This window comes from Eptatretus burgeri, chromosome 2 (assembly GCF_056783735.1).
Source record: "Eptatretus burgeri isolate ZD-2024b chromosome 2, Ebu_testis_v1, whole genome shotgun sequence".
In the NCBI taxonomy this organism is placed as follows: Eukaryota; Metazoa; Chordata; class Myxini; order Myxiniformes; family Myxinidae; genus Eptatretus; species Eptatretus burgeri.
Window position 1 is genome coordinate 71180946 of NC_140962.1, and position 15483 is coordinate 71196428.

Here is a 15483-nt window from a genome sequence, read left to right on the forward strand (position 1 = left end):
ACTCTCCCTTTCCTCTCATCACACCTCCCCCTCTTCCCATCCTTTCAAATCTTGTCCCTCCCCCTGCCTACTCTCACCTCCACCATATCACCTCCCAGTCTCATCCTTCCCCTCTCCTCTCCCCACCCCTCCCCTTCTCCCTCCTCCCCCATGACCATGCCTGCTGTCATAGTCTCCACTCTCTCTCAATTCAGCTGCCTCTTCCCTCTTCAAAGCAAACTTCACTCTCTTCCCCCACCGAAGCTTCCCCTTCACCTTTCTCAAAAGCTTTTTTTTCCTCAATTCTTTTTTTTTTCTCAATTTTTTTTTCCTTTTTTTTCCTCAATCAAAAATCCTCAATTTTTCCCCCACACCTTTTTTCCTCAATTCTCCCCCCTTCCCTTCACCCTCAATTCTCCCCCCCTCCACTTCAAATCACCCACCTCATTCCCCCTTCTCAAAGCTTCCTCCCCCTCTTTACACCCCCTAAAATCTCATCACAATTTCTCCTCTTCCCACAATCTCAATGTTTTTCCTCCCCCTGCCCACTCCCATCTTTACAATACCACTATCCAATCTCATTCTTCCCCTCTCCCCAACCTTCCCTTCTCCCTCCTCACCATGGCCATGCACTCTCATTGTCTCCCCTCTCCCTCAAAGCTTCCCTCTCAAATCAGCCTCCTCCCTCTTCAACGCAAACTTATCTCTCTCTTCGCCCTCCAAGCGTCCCTCTCACCATTTTCAAAACCTCCCCTCACCCTTCGCCCTCAATTCTCCCACCTCACTCCCCCTCACCCCCCTTGTCAAAGCTGCTCCCCCTCCTCACATCCACAAAACTGCCTCTTCCACCACACTCTCTCTTCAACTCATTCCTCCACCTCCTGCAATCTCCTACTTCCCTTTGGCCCCTCTTATTATTCCCCACCACAACTCATCCCTTCACCACCCAGCCCTTTATCCTCCTCTCCATCCGACCCTCTCTCCAAGCTCTTCGGCAATCTCCGACACACTGTCAACAACTCTCCCTGCCTCCACCTCTCCTCCGTCGTCCTACCCTCCCCCACCGCTCCCCTCCACTGCACCCAAAGCTTCCTCCCGTCCCTCTTCCTTAACAGTGTGGACCTCAAACATCTGAGGCCTTCGGTCCAACCTCACTAATCTCTCCATACAGGTTGCCATTGACAAACCAGACATAATCTGCTCAACAGAAACCTTCCTCCTTCAAGACATTTCTGACTCCTTTGTTCCTCTCTCCCTGGTTACTCCCTCCTCCAGTATGATAGACCTGAGCCTCGTCCAGGCGACGGTATTGTTCTCTTCATCAAAAACTCTATTCCTCACTCCATGCACTGCCTTCACCCAAGAATACCCCCAAGAATACCTCTGGCTACGACTTCCCCTCTGCTCCCACCTCTTGTTTATCTGTACGTTGTGCCGTCCTCCAAACAGTGATGACGCCATTTACACCTTGCTCGCCGAAAACATGAACCAACCTCTATCCACTCATCCCAACTCTCTCTCCCTCATATGTGGGGACCTCACATGCCATCATGCCAGTTAGCTAGGTGTGGGTACCTCTCTCACCTGCCATGGTACTTCAGCAGAGGATTTCTGCGACTCATTGGGACTGACTCAATCTGTCAACTTCCCAACCCAGATCTCAGCCAATGGTACTCCATCTCTTCTGGATTTGACTTTGACCAATTTCCCAGAAAAACTCTGATGTTCTTCATCCGCTCCAATCCGTTCATCTGACCATATACTTGTTAAAGTGGTCTTCTCTCTGGCCATTATTAGAGAATCACCTCAGCGCCGATGACTGGTCGTTCACTCAGGCCGACTGGCAGGGTCTTCAAGCAGCCATCAAATTTCTAGAAATGGTCTCCCATCTCTACTTTCTCCGACATCAACTCATCCTGGGAATTTTTTCAAATAAAAACTTGCTCTCCCTCATGCACAGATATATCACATTTCATCTTCAGTTGTCCTTCCCTTCCTCTCACCCATGGTGCACTGAAGCTTGTGGTGAGGCTGTTGGCCTGAAACAACTTGCCTTCGCCTTATGGAAGGCTAATCCAACTGAAGGTGATCTCAGTTCCTTCCACAAAGCTCGGAACAAGTGTGTCGACCCTCAGGAAAGCTGGAAAACACCTTTGTAATCTCAAGTGTGAACTCTCAAACCTCTCCCCCTCCTCCAAATCCTGGTGGCATCTAATTAAGTCTGTTTCTGGTGTATGTTCCCCCTCCATCCCTTCCCTTACCTCAAATGGCCGCACAGCTGACACTGCACGTGAAAAGGCTGAATGCCTAAACTCGGTGTTTGCTTCTAAATCTTGTGACCCAAACCCATCACTTTCTGTACCCCCTTTACCCAGTCACACCTAGCTGTTCCTGGATTCTGTGTCCTTTTCTCCTGACAAGGTGGAGAGCTTGCTCTCAAACCTCGACTCCGATTCTGCAACCGGTCCAGACGGCATCAGCCCACGTGTCCTAAAAACCTGCTCCTCTGCTCTTGCGCACCCTCTCTCTGTTCTATTCACCCTCTCATTTACTCAAGGTCATCTACCATCTGCTTGGTAAATCAACTAACATTACCGTTCTGAAAAAAATTGTGCAAAAACTGATCCCTGCAACTACAAACCAATCGACCTCAATTCTGCGTTCACTTCCAAATCTTGTGTACCTTAACCCCCTCACTCGCAGTACCCATCTATCCTTGTTATACCCAACTGCTCCAAGACTATGTCTTTCGTATTTAAGAAGGTGGAAAAGTTTCTGGTAACTCTCGACCGATTCTGCAACTGGACCGGATGGCCTCAGCTCCCGTGTCCTAAAAACCTGCTCTGCTGCTCTTTCACATCCTCTCTCTGCACTTTTCACGCTGTCATCTGCGCCATGTCATCTCCCATCTGCTTGGAAATAAGCCAACATCATTGCATTCAATAAAAAGGTTCAAAACGAATCCCTTTAACGACAGACATAACAGCTTACTTCCAATCATGAGCAAGGTCATCAAATCCATCATCGCGTCCGAGATCAAATCCTTCCTCTTCTTCAATGGCTTGATTTTCGATCATCAATTTGGATTCAGACCAGGTCACCCTACACTGGACATTGGACATGCTGCTTCTGCTTTCCCAACAATGGATGGAGGTCCTAAATGCTAAACATGAGATCAGAGCCATCTCCCCGGACATATTGCAAGCTTTCGATAGTCTCGTATCCTGCACTGGTCACCAAACTTTTATTATGGTATCCAAAGCATTCTCCACTCATGGCACGCGGACTTCCTCTCCTGTTGCAGTCAACGTGCGGCTCTTCATGGATCTCTCTCATATACCCATCCTGTCCAAGCTGGAGTTACTCAGGGCAGTGTTCTGGGCCCTGTGCTTTTTCTGGTTGTCATCAATTATCTCTCCGACTCTGGAAAATCCTCTTTATCTCTTTGCTGATGACTCCACCCTCTGCCGTACCATCTGTCAGCCCTCAGAGCAGCAGGCAGCAGCCTCTTCACTCTCTGCAGACTTGAATAAAAATCAGAAATCTGGTCAAACACTTGGAACATAGCTTTCAATCATGACAAATCTCACTCTCTCACTTTGTCACTCTGAAAGGACAATCTGGAACCCCCCCCCCCCCCGCTCCCCACCGTACCATCGATTTTCTCAACAATCCGCTGGAAGAAGTCCTTTAATTCAAGCTTTTGGGCCTCACAATCTGCCATGATCTTTCCTGGGAAAGCCACATCTCCAACCTGGCCTCCAAAGCCAGTCGCCAACTGGGCATCCTACGTCGTGCAAAGTCCTTCCTTGGCACACCTGAGCTCCTGACCACATACAAAGCTTTCATCCACAGCCTGATGGAGTGCTGCTCTCCCCTCTGGTTTGGTGTTCCTGCCTCACACCGAGCTCAACTTCACGCTCTGGAAATCAAGGCTTTTAGGATCATTGATATCTCCCACGATGAAGCCGAGTCATTGGGTCTCTCACTCTCTCACCGCAGGCAGGTCGGTGGTCTTTCTGTCTTCTACCGTCTCCTCTCCGGTCTCGCCCCCCTGCTCTGTCTGTGCTCTGTCCCTCCCATATTTCTGCAGGGCATTCAACGTCCCTCAAAAAACCCCTTCCAGTGAAATTGCCAAAATCAAGAATCACTGCTCTCCTTCACTCTTTCATTCCTCTTTTTCCCCACTTCTGGAACAAATTCCCACACTCTCTTCAATCCCACTCCTCCATCCAGGACTTCAAAACAGCTGTCCACCACCATCTCACATCTTCCCCCATACAAAATCTTGACCTTTTCTACCCCATTAATCCACCCCAAACACATCTCCTTCAAATTCCCTGTTTTCCTTCCTGAAAGTCCCTGTTGTACCATCTTGTTTACGCCATGTATCCCCACCCCACCCCTCTCTCTCTCTCTCTCTCTCTTCCACAGATCTCCTCGTCTCTGTTCCCCACTGTGTTGTGCTGCCTTCTCGCACCCCTCTTGTATACAACACGAGCCTCGACATTGCATGCAAAGCAAAATAAAAATACTTGCAATCATAAAACAAGTCCGTAATAATGGAGACACGAATGTTTGAACATTAGATAGGAGGGAGGGGCACAACAATTGCACTATTTTTGCATTTTCTACATATAGAATATAGATGGTCACACATTGACAAACCTCCATCAGCATACATAAAACTAGTCCTTCATGCTAAGAATCACGCAATGGTGGGCATCCATCCAAACCATCAGCAATTGGAAGACAGGGTGAGGCACTTACCAGAGTCTGATCTTGCCGTCCATGTGACCAGTGGCAATGCAGTCATCCACGGGATGGCAACAAAGGCAAGTGAACACGTTGTTCATTCCCTTTTTTTTCCCCTGCTTGAGAGACTTCCTAAAAATAATTCCGAGGGCAAAATTAGAAAGGGAATGATCTGGTTCAGGAGAAAACAGGAATTGAAATCAGTAGCGACAGAAAATAACCTCCAACCAACAAGAAAACACACACAAACTCAAACTGGAAAAGTCAAGGTTATTGGTTTTTGGAACAATCAAGGTTGTGTCACATGCTGACCTTCATGTCCAGGAGTACAACCAAAAACTCTCAGCATTGTAATCCAACAAGACAAAACCAAATACAAGCATCACATGAATGCAACATGTGAGAATTAAACAAAAAAAAGTTTAAAACATGAGTTCAGGCATTCCCGAGGAAATTTCCGTTGCTGATTAAATCAATGAAAGGACCAAATACTGCATTAGAGTTATCAGAAGGAACCCGGATAAGCAAAGACAAAGTCATCAGGAGGAACCTGGATAGGAATCGAGTTTCAGCAGCTTCCCCTCTACCCTCAAAAACCCATACTGGCACAGCCAAGTGAGTCTCACCAACAAACAAAAAAATTAATTAACTTCTCCCTGGACATAGATGAAGAAAGACAAATGAACAGTAATGGAGAGATAAGAGGGAAATGAACAAAAATAAAATAAAAAGCAAGAAGTAGAGTGAACTAGAAGGGCACTGGGTAGAGCGCATACCTCTGCCACGTAATGCCTGATCCGCGAGAACATATCGGGCCCAATACATTCTTGAAATATCATGCTATATATCATTATGGCCTCATCTCTCAATGATGAAGAATCACTTGAAAAATTAAATAACTCTCGAATCCAAATCTTCACCAAAACCAAATCAACTCGGCGTGGTCACACACCGAACCTGTCCACCAAGTTTCATCTGAATCCGTCCACAACTTTTTGAGATATCGTGCTACGTATTAGTTCAGCACTATCTCTCAATGGTGAAGAATTACTGAAAAAATTATCGGATCCGGATTCGGATCTTCACCAAAATCTATTCGGTTCATCCTTATCACACACCCAACCTGCCCACAAAATTTAATCCAAATCCATCACACAACTTTTTGAGATATCCTGCACACAGTCAGACAGACAGACAGACAAATAAACCAATGTCACCCGCAGGTTGACCAGTATCTTGCCAAAAGGTGACCACCTGTGACTTCTTTATGGTCACACTGAGGTGAACAGAGCTGCTATCCACCAGGAGCGACTCCTTGAGGAATATCTGCCTACGAGAGATTCCGATGAGAATCGTTCTACAGAGTAACCATGAAAAATATGCTTTTGCCTCATAACGTCACCAAATGACGTCATAATGTCTCAAGCTTGACATATCCAGAAAGCACTCATCGAGGTGTTCAATTTGAGGTACTACATGATATGGTTCCTAAAACTTGAAAATTTGACCTTGGGGTCAAATATGTTTGACCTGAGGTGCTAACCATGAAGGTCAAGGCCAATTGCCACCAAAAATTAATCAGCTGAGCGCCAGACCATGAACTATATTCCCATGAAGTTTCAAGACGATCCGATCAAAATTACTCAAAAAATAAGGGTTTCGTCGACTCCCCTGATTTGCGACAAAGTGACCTTGACCTTTGACCTTCAAAATTTTGTGCACTGAAAGGGACCTCTATAGGCATCTGATATGCGAAGTTACAAAAATTTCCGATGATAACTGTGCTCTGCAGAATTTTTTATACGTGATTACAGACAAAAAAAAAAATAAAAAAATAAAAAAATTAAAAAAAAAACATACAAGCTGACTAACATATCTTGCAAAAACTTCGTTTTGGAAAGATAATAAACAGACAGAGAGGGGGTGAAAACAACCTCCTTCACATTCGGTGGTGCAGGTAATAACCAGAGTTGGTGTCAAAGCCACCCAATGCTCGCCTGTTTATACATTTATCGTTTTTAAAAGACGAGTCTAATAATATTTTTTTATAAAGCATTGCAGTGAAGTCTGATCCAAATAATTTTAAAGCAACATATGTATTTGTATATTGTAATCAGTAAAAAATAGTGTGGTCGATAAAAACATTAGAAAGGAAATAACTTGCACCAAAAACTTTAACATTTTCACGCTCACGCTCACGCTGAAGCTCACGCTCACGCTCACGCCGGAGCTCACGCTCACGCTCACGCCGGAGCTCACGCTCACGCTCACGCCAGAGCTCACGCTCACGCTCACGCTCACGCCGGAGGTATCGCCTATAGCTCTCTGTTCTTCGAACAGGCGAGCTAAAAAGAAATGTGAAGAAGTAGAAAGAAGTGTGAAAGGCACAAATAACAAAGAACAAAGATATCGGGAAGAACCCGGATTGATAGATTTCAGCAATTACTCCCAAGGCTCAAACGCAGCAAAAGGTACAAGCTACCAGAGGTCCATCAACAGGGAAGCATAGTCCACACATCATCAGGATTATGGTACAAGCAATCTTCTCATCAGGTCAGTCAGGTTTTTTGACTGCCACTGGTAACATGTAACCCAGTGCTCCCTGCCTCATGGTCGGGTAGTCGGCGACTAAACCGACTTCCCTCACTGGCTTGGCAGTGGGGAGGGTGACTGTGACACCCCGCAGGACTAAAAACAACACCTGATAAAGGGTGGATGAGCTCCCTTCAGGAGCCAACAGCCATCCAGTATGGAGACGGTGTCTTCAGGAGCTAACGGCCATCCAGTAAGGAGATGGTGATCCAAAAAAAAAACCCATCCGGTTAAGGCCCTGTCACACCTTGATGATTTAGCCAGCGTATGCCGACGTATGAAAAATTTGGCTAAAACGCTGGCACACGTCGAATACGTATGGGTAAGTTTTGTATACGTGAAGAGCACGCTGGCATACGTCGTAGTACACTGGCATACGTCGTAGTACGCCGAGCTGTTAGAGAAATTTTCCACGCTTTAAATTTTTCGACGTATGCCAGCGTATGACTCACACGTTCCGCTTACGCTGGCCATAAGTTGTAGGCACGTTACGCGATCGTTGACACACGTTACTTGTAAGTTACTCATAAGTCGAAACATGTCGAGTTAATGTTTAGCGTACTAGAAACATTTCTAACCTATGAGTAACGTGTTGTAGGCATGTTACGCGATCGTTGACACACGTCGATACACGTTACTTGTAAGTTACTCATTTGTCGAAACACGTCGAGGTAATGGTTAGCGTCAGTGTTCCAGACTCCCTGTTTTTTTTTTTCTCTTCGGTATGACGGTGATGTCGACACTTAGATTTCTAGTGCGGTTATAATATAATATAATTAATAGGCTGCCGCTCAACGATTTAAATCATAACTGCACTAGAAATCGAAGTGTCAACATCACCGTCATACCGAAGAAAAAAAAAACCGGGAGTCTGGAGCACTGACGCTAACCATTACCTCGACGCGTTTCGACTTATGAGTAACGTACAAGTAATGTGTGTCGACGTGTGTCAACGATCGTGTAACGTGCCTACAACTTATGGCCAGCGTATGCGGAACGTGTGTGTCATACGCTGAGTACGTCGAAAAATTGTCAACATGCTGAAAATTTGTTGACGTACTCGGCGTACTCCGACGTGTGCCAGCGTGCTTCAGCGTGCTATTAACATATACAAAACTTACCCATTACGTATTCGACGCGTGCCAGCGTATTCAGCAAATTTTTCATACGTCGGCATACTCTGGCTAAAACGTCAAGGTGTGACAGCGGCTTGACACTTCGATGTCTAGTGCGGTTATCATTTGAATCGTCGAGCCGCAGCCTATTAATAACCTACGCCATGTGATCATCGGCGATACGCTGCCGCGCTATGCATAAGTTAGAATATTGTTGGGCATAGGTTGTGAACGCCGACAACATGCTCAGCATTCATTGATATAAGTTATCTATATGTAATCGAAACGTTCTGTGTACGTTACTAATACGTTATGCATACGTCCAAAACTTGGAAAAAAACATCAATAGTTCAGCGTACGCCAGCATTTTTACATACATTTTGATACCTTGCCATATGCTGGCTAAAATGTCAAGGTGTGACAGGGCCTTGAGACCGGTTTTTTAGGTAATCGGTTGAAGACAGCAACTGTTCAGGATAGTACTACCGTTCTGACTTAGGAGCTTAAAGTGGTGCCTGGAACCATCTTGCACTCTCCGTGTCAGGATTGCTGGTCTTACTTTCTGTCTCACTCAAACTATAGCTACCGGGCTCGCTTTAATCTCTCTTTCTTGAAAACAAACATCATACACTTTTCAAACTCACTCATTTTTACTCCTCACTTCACATTCTCACTCTTTTATTTCTCTGTCCTCTCATTTCCCTCAGACAGCCTCCAATTAAATATGATAAAGTCCAAAAAGTCAATAGCCCCTAGTTCCCAGCATTATGGGGTGTGAAGAATCTCCTGTGACCTGCCTGTCTCTGCTGCTAACGAGAGGGGGGGGGGGCTCAGGCAGTAGTAGTATCGGTCCCTCCCAAGACCCTTGCCTTTTGAACCAACGTGACTCTTTTTCAATTAATTTCACCAACATTCGTGGTCTTTCTTCGAATCTTTCCTCTGTTGAACACCATCTAGCAAGCTCCTCACCTAATATTGTTATGAATTTGGAAGTTTACTGCACTCAACATTCAGTAGTCCTAAAAGAACAGTTATATCGGTACGTGTGTGTTTCTAGTTCGGGTCCCATCCCCCATGTCTAACAGGAATGTCATGTGTGCGCTGCGGGTTTCTTTAATAGTCAGGTCTTTTTTTTATATCTTGAAGCCGATAATGCCAACAAATCTCCTTCGCTCATCGCCTCAGCTCCGACTCCACCCCTTGTCCAATCAGGAAGCTCTTAACCTCGGGCTGGCTCCGCCTTAGCCAGATGGAGTGTTCGGTCCCGGCCAATCGGGAGGCCACCACGAGTCATCCGAGAATGGACCGTCCAATCAGGAGGCGAGGAGGAGAAAAGAAATCCTTCCCTCCTGAAGAGGAAGAAGTGGTTGTCTGGACGAGCACCCGAGAGAGGCAGTGTGGTTGTGGCAGGAGCGTTGGCCAGTTGGAGCGATCGTGGCGTTTTGCCAAGCAACGAGGATCATGTGTGAGACGTTCCTGGCGGGAGAGGACATTCTCAGTCCAGGCATTCCCCAACTTGGCTTCCAAAGCCAGTGAGTGGTTGTTGACGAGAGCCCTGCAGACGGTCGTGGTCGTGGGTTTGAGTCCTACCGTGGTGATTCGAGTCGGTGTGACCGCACAAGGCGGGGCAGGTACCCCGGGCCGGCTCTACCGACTGAAGACCCATCGCGTCTGATGTGGATTTTTTTAACCCACCCTGTTGTGATCGTTGAAGGATTCTACCTGGCCGATTGTGGAATCCTATTTGACTTCAGACAGAGTTTAACGTTTGTCCGATTTGGTTATAAAATCCTGCATAAAACCCATTGATACTGAGAACCGATGTCCACACAATTCCTTCCTCGTGAAACAATTTATTATTCTAATTATACACCATACACTTCTCACCCTTGTACAATGAACTTAAGAATCCCCATTGATTGCAATATTATTTGGTTCTATTTCATTTATTCTTACTTTAGTTACCAGTTAGACCAACCCGATTCAATTCACTTCCACATTACATCAGAGACTTTTATTCTAACTTGGTCAGTTCCAAGGAGCACAAGCCACTGAGATTCTATACTTCCTCGGGTACTTGCACTGAAACAATTTTACATTTCAAAGCATTTTATACTTTCATGGGAGAGTGGTGGGGGCTATCAACCCAGACTGCAGACGTGTCCTTTAGACGAGAATCCACTTCGTACATTTCGAGGCAAAGGTTCGCTGTTATCAGCTCAGGTCACACCGCTCCAGACCAAGACATTTATCAACATTTAGGGCAAAAGTCTCTTGGCCAGAAAGGACAGCCAATTCAACTTATGGCATAAAAGTTACATTTCTAAAACTCCATTTGTTACAATTTAGAATACATTAATATAAATTTTTCCCCCACAGGTCCATTTTCTTTTTGGGTGTGCGTGTGTATGTGTGTGGGCCCCTCTGCAAGTCGGAACTGTTAAGTGCTTGTGCTGTACATGATTTCATTTCTTTATAGTCGGTTTAACTCTGCTCTTTGTGTGTTCCCTTCCCCCCATTATAAATAAATCCCCTGTTAAATGTTTCAGCTCGTTTTTGTGTTTCTTCCATTGGTTTAACATGGTGCGTGTTGGGTGATTAAAAAGGCCGTTGCTGCTGTAAATGTACGTTTGGACCAACGGGACCTCGGTAACCATCTGCTCAGGTTACGCACGGGTCGAGCACGGTAACGGCTCGTCCCGTTCAAGCTCCGTCGAGGGTGTGAATACTCGGTAACTCGCCACGTGGGCCTCTAGGTATTTTGAAGTTTGGCAAATAACCCTGTCACACGTGGTGGAATTATTGACGATTCACAGTCCTGTATGGGACCGGTACCCTCGGAGTTTTCCGAAAGGTACGATCTAGATTCCGAGTGTTCGGTAGAGTCGACCCCACTGCTCCACCTTGCAGTCGTGCTCACAGCCGATACCCGGCTCCACAACAATATGTTGCTTCTCTCAGAGACCCAATTATCACATGATGTTCTTGTTAATTCTTATAACATTTCGAATTACAACCTTCACTTACGATTCCACTTCAAAGGAAGAGTCTGTGTCTACTCAAACATCAACATACCTGCTGTTCGCCTTGTGGACCTCGAATCTACAATCTTTGATGTCGTCTGGCTTAAGATTTGTCTCCCGACCATCACTATCTTTCTCAGTTTCACTTACTGCTCTCCCAATTCTACAAACTTTATAACTTTCTTTGACTATCTTAACTCTTGCCATGAGGCCATGACATCGGAACACGCTCAAGCAGAATTTCTCGATCTCGGAGACTTCCATGTACACCACAGGAAGTGGCTGAAATCTTCCCACACGGATGTTGGGAGTGGGGGGGGGGGGGGATTGAAGCTCTTACATTTTCTATTCTTTATGATTTGGAACAAATTATCACCCACCCTACCCATATCCTAGATCGTCATGACCACACGACCAATACTTTGGATTTATTCTTCACCTCCAATCCAATGCATTACAACTACGCAATTTCACCTCCAATTGGTTCTTCTGACCAAAATCTTGTGAACATCACTTTACTTACCACCACTTCTTCTTCTCCTCCGATGAAACGCCAGTATTGGCATTTCAATAATGCTTACTGGACTGGTTTACGAAACTTCTTTTCTGACTTTCCCTGGAAAGACTACTGCCTCTATCTCTGCTGAACGTATAGCTGAGGTTATTGTTGTAGGAATGGAGGCTTGTATCCCCTTCTCTTTCAAGCTGTCCAATTCAGCTGTCATATCCACCAGAAATCATTGCAAACATGTTATTCGTGAGGCAAAGCATTCCTTTACTCAAAAGAAATGTGACAACCTCTCTTCTTCTTTCACGAATAGATCTTTCTGGTATTTAGCTGAAAGCATCTCCAACAACTTCTGTCGCTCTTCCTTTCCTTCGCTTTTCCGTTCCGATGATACTACCACTGTCTCTCTGACCAATAAAGCAACACTTTTTGGTTCTCTTTTCTCCTCAAACTCCACACTGGATGACTCTAACATTCCACCTCCCTCTGATGCTCCCCTCACCAATCCTATGTCCCTCCCTATGATCTCTTTTCATGCAGTCAAAAAAAAATACTCCCCTCTCTGGACATAAGCAAGGCCTACAGGCAAGATGGCATTCCTACCCATGTCTTGAAGGAATGCGCTTCAGTACTTGCACCCGTGCTTGCTCGTTAACCTCTGCCAGCAAAGATCGGACGTCACTGTTTTCACCCCTTTCTGTTTGTTACTTACGAAATCTAAAGATTTCGTAAGTATATTGATCACTTCCGTTTCTGTTTGTTTGTTACTTACGAAATCAAGTAGAATGATGCCTTCCGTTTCTGTTTGTTTGTTTGTTTGTTTGTATGTATGTTTGTTTGTAGGCACGATAACTCGAGAACGGAAGAAGCTACCAATGTCAAATTACACCATGTGATTCAGGAGGGTGATGGCAAGTGCTGATTAGATTTTGGTCGAAATCGGTCAAAGGTCAAGGCACAGTGAGGTCAAATATCCGATTTTTAATGGTTTGGTACAGATAACTCGAGAACAGAAGAAGCTACCAATGTCAAATTACACCACGTGATTCAGGAGGGAGATGGCTAGTGCTGATTAGATTTTGGTCAAAATCGGTCAAAGGTCAAGGTCACAGTGAGGTCAAACATCCAAAAAATGATAACTCGAGAACGGAAGAAGCTTCCAATGTCAAATTACACCACGTGATTCAGGAGGGTGGTGGCTAGCGCTGATTAGATTTTGGTCAAAATCGGTCAAAGGTCAAGGTCACAGTGAGGTCAAACATCCAAAACATTCGATTTTTGATGGTTTGGTACAGAATCATCGTAGAAACTTCTGGTTTGTGTCGCTACCTTCTCTAGAGACAGCTTTTATTAGACAAGGTCAGAGGTCAAGTTGACGATTTCGTAAGTACCAGTCTATGACTGCTTGTTTGTTTGTTAGTTTGTTATCTTGCCAAAACGAAGTTTTTGCAAGATATGTTAGTCAGCTTGTATGTTTTTTTTTTGTTTGTTTGTCTGTAATCACATATAAAAAAATTCTGCAGAGCACAGTTATCATTGGAAATTTTTGTAACTTCGCATGTCAGAGGCCTTTCGAGGTCCCTTTCAGTGCACAAAATTTTGAAGGTCAAGGTCAAAGGTCAAGGTCACTTTGTCGCAAATCAGGGGAGTCGACGAAACCCTTATTTTTTGAGTAATTTTGATCGGATCGTCTTCAAACTTCATGGGAATATAGTTCATGGTCTGGCGCTCAGCCGATTAATTTTTGGTGGAGAATGGCCTTGACCTTCATGGTTAGCGCCTTAGGTCAAACATATTTGACCCCAAGGTCAAATTTTCAAGTTTTAGGAACCATATCGTGTAGTACCTCAAATTGAACACCTCGATGAGTGCTTTCTGGATATGTCAAGCTTGAGACATTATGACGTCATTTGGTGACGTTATGAGGCAAAAGCATATTTTTCATGGTTACTCTGTAGAACGATTCTCATCGGAATATCTCGTAGGCAGATATTCCTCAAGGAGTCGCTCCTGGTGGATAGCAGCTCTGTTCACCTCAGTGTGACCTTCAAGAAATCACACGTGGTCACCTTTTGGCAAGATACGGGTCACCCTGCGGGTGACATTGGTTTATTTGTTTGTTTGTTTGTAGGCACGATAACTCGAGAACGGAAGAAGCTACCAATGTCAAATTACACCACGTGATTCAGGAGGGTGATGGCTAGCGCAGATTAGATTTTGGTCAAAATCGGTCAAAGGTCAAGGTCACAGTGAGGTCAAATATTCGATTTTTGATGGTTTGGTACAGAATCATCGTAGAAACTTCTGGTTTGCGTCGCTACCTTCTATAGAGACAGCTTTTATTAAACAAGGTCAGAGGTCAAGTTGATGATTTCGTAAGTACCAGTCTATGACTGCTTGTTACTTACGAAATCTAAAGATTTTGTAAGTATATTGATGACTTCCCTTTCTGTTTGTTTGTTTGTTTGTAGGCACGATAACTCGAGAACGGAAGAAGCTACCAATGTCAAATTACACCACGTGATTTAGGAGGGTGATGGCTAGTGCTGATTAGATTTTGGTCAAAAGTCAAGGTCACAGTGAGGTCAAACATAATTCCGTAAATTCACGTGGAGAAATGGAGTATTTTTGCTTCGCTTGACGTTACGAGTTCGTTTTAACTTCGATTTTTGCGATCGCTTAGGACGCTTAAAACTCGGTTGTCGAAATTCTGGTAAAAATCGGATGTTTTGGAGATGTTTTAAGATTGTATTAAAAATATTTCACTCGCGCGTCACGGGTCGTCACGTGGTGCAATGCATTTGAGCAGAGGCGGCGTTGACCACGTGAAGGTTTTGCGTGTGCGCGCTGACGGTGTTTTCGATAAAGATGGTGTGTAAAAGTCATTTTTTATCCCAATAAAGGTTATCGTCGCATGCCTGACTCGCTAAGCCATCGGATTATGCAAAGATTGTTGGTGGATGGCCGAGTATTACGGTTTTGTGACTTTGATAAAATAATTGCGTGGAGAAATGGAGATTTTTGCTTCGGTCGACGTTACGATTTTTGATGGTTTGGTACAGAATCATCGTAGAAACTTCTGGTTTGCGTCGCTACCTTCTCTAGAGACAGCTTTTATTAGACAAGGTCAGAGGTCAAGTTGACGATTTCGTAAGTACCAGTCTATGACTGCTTGTTACTTACGAAATCTAAAGATTTTGTAAGTATATTGATGACTTCCCTTTCTGTTTGTTTGTTTGTGTGTTTGTTTGTTTGTAGGCACGATAACTCGAAAACGGAAGAAGCGACCAATGTCAAATTACACCACGTGATTCAGGAGGGTGATGGCTAGCGCTGATTAGATTTTGGTCAAAGGTCAAGGTCACAGTGAGGTCAAACATAATTCCGTAAATTCATGTGGAGAAATGGAGTATTTTTGCTTCGCTCGACGTTACGAGTTTGTTTTAACTTCGTCTCCGGTATTTGCGATCGCTTAGGACGCACGAAAACTCGGTTGTCAAAATTCTGGTAA

General features: G+C 44.8%; 1 protein-coding gene across 1 annotated transcript in view; it reads right to left on the reverse strand.

The window, feature by feature from the left end:
- The window catches only part of WDR75 (WD repeat domain 75), a 110678-nt gene that overhangs the window by 62429 nt on the left and 32766 nt on the right, over nt 1-15483 (reverse strand). Inside the window, exon 7 of the mRNA XM_085869718.1 lies at nt 4750-4866. Within this exon, the coding sequence (XP_085725844.1) occupies nt 4750-4866 (117 nt within the window). The remainder of the gene's footprint in view (nt 1-4749; nt 4867-15483) is intronic.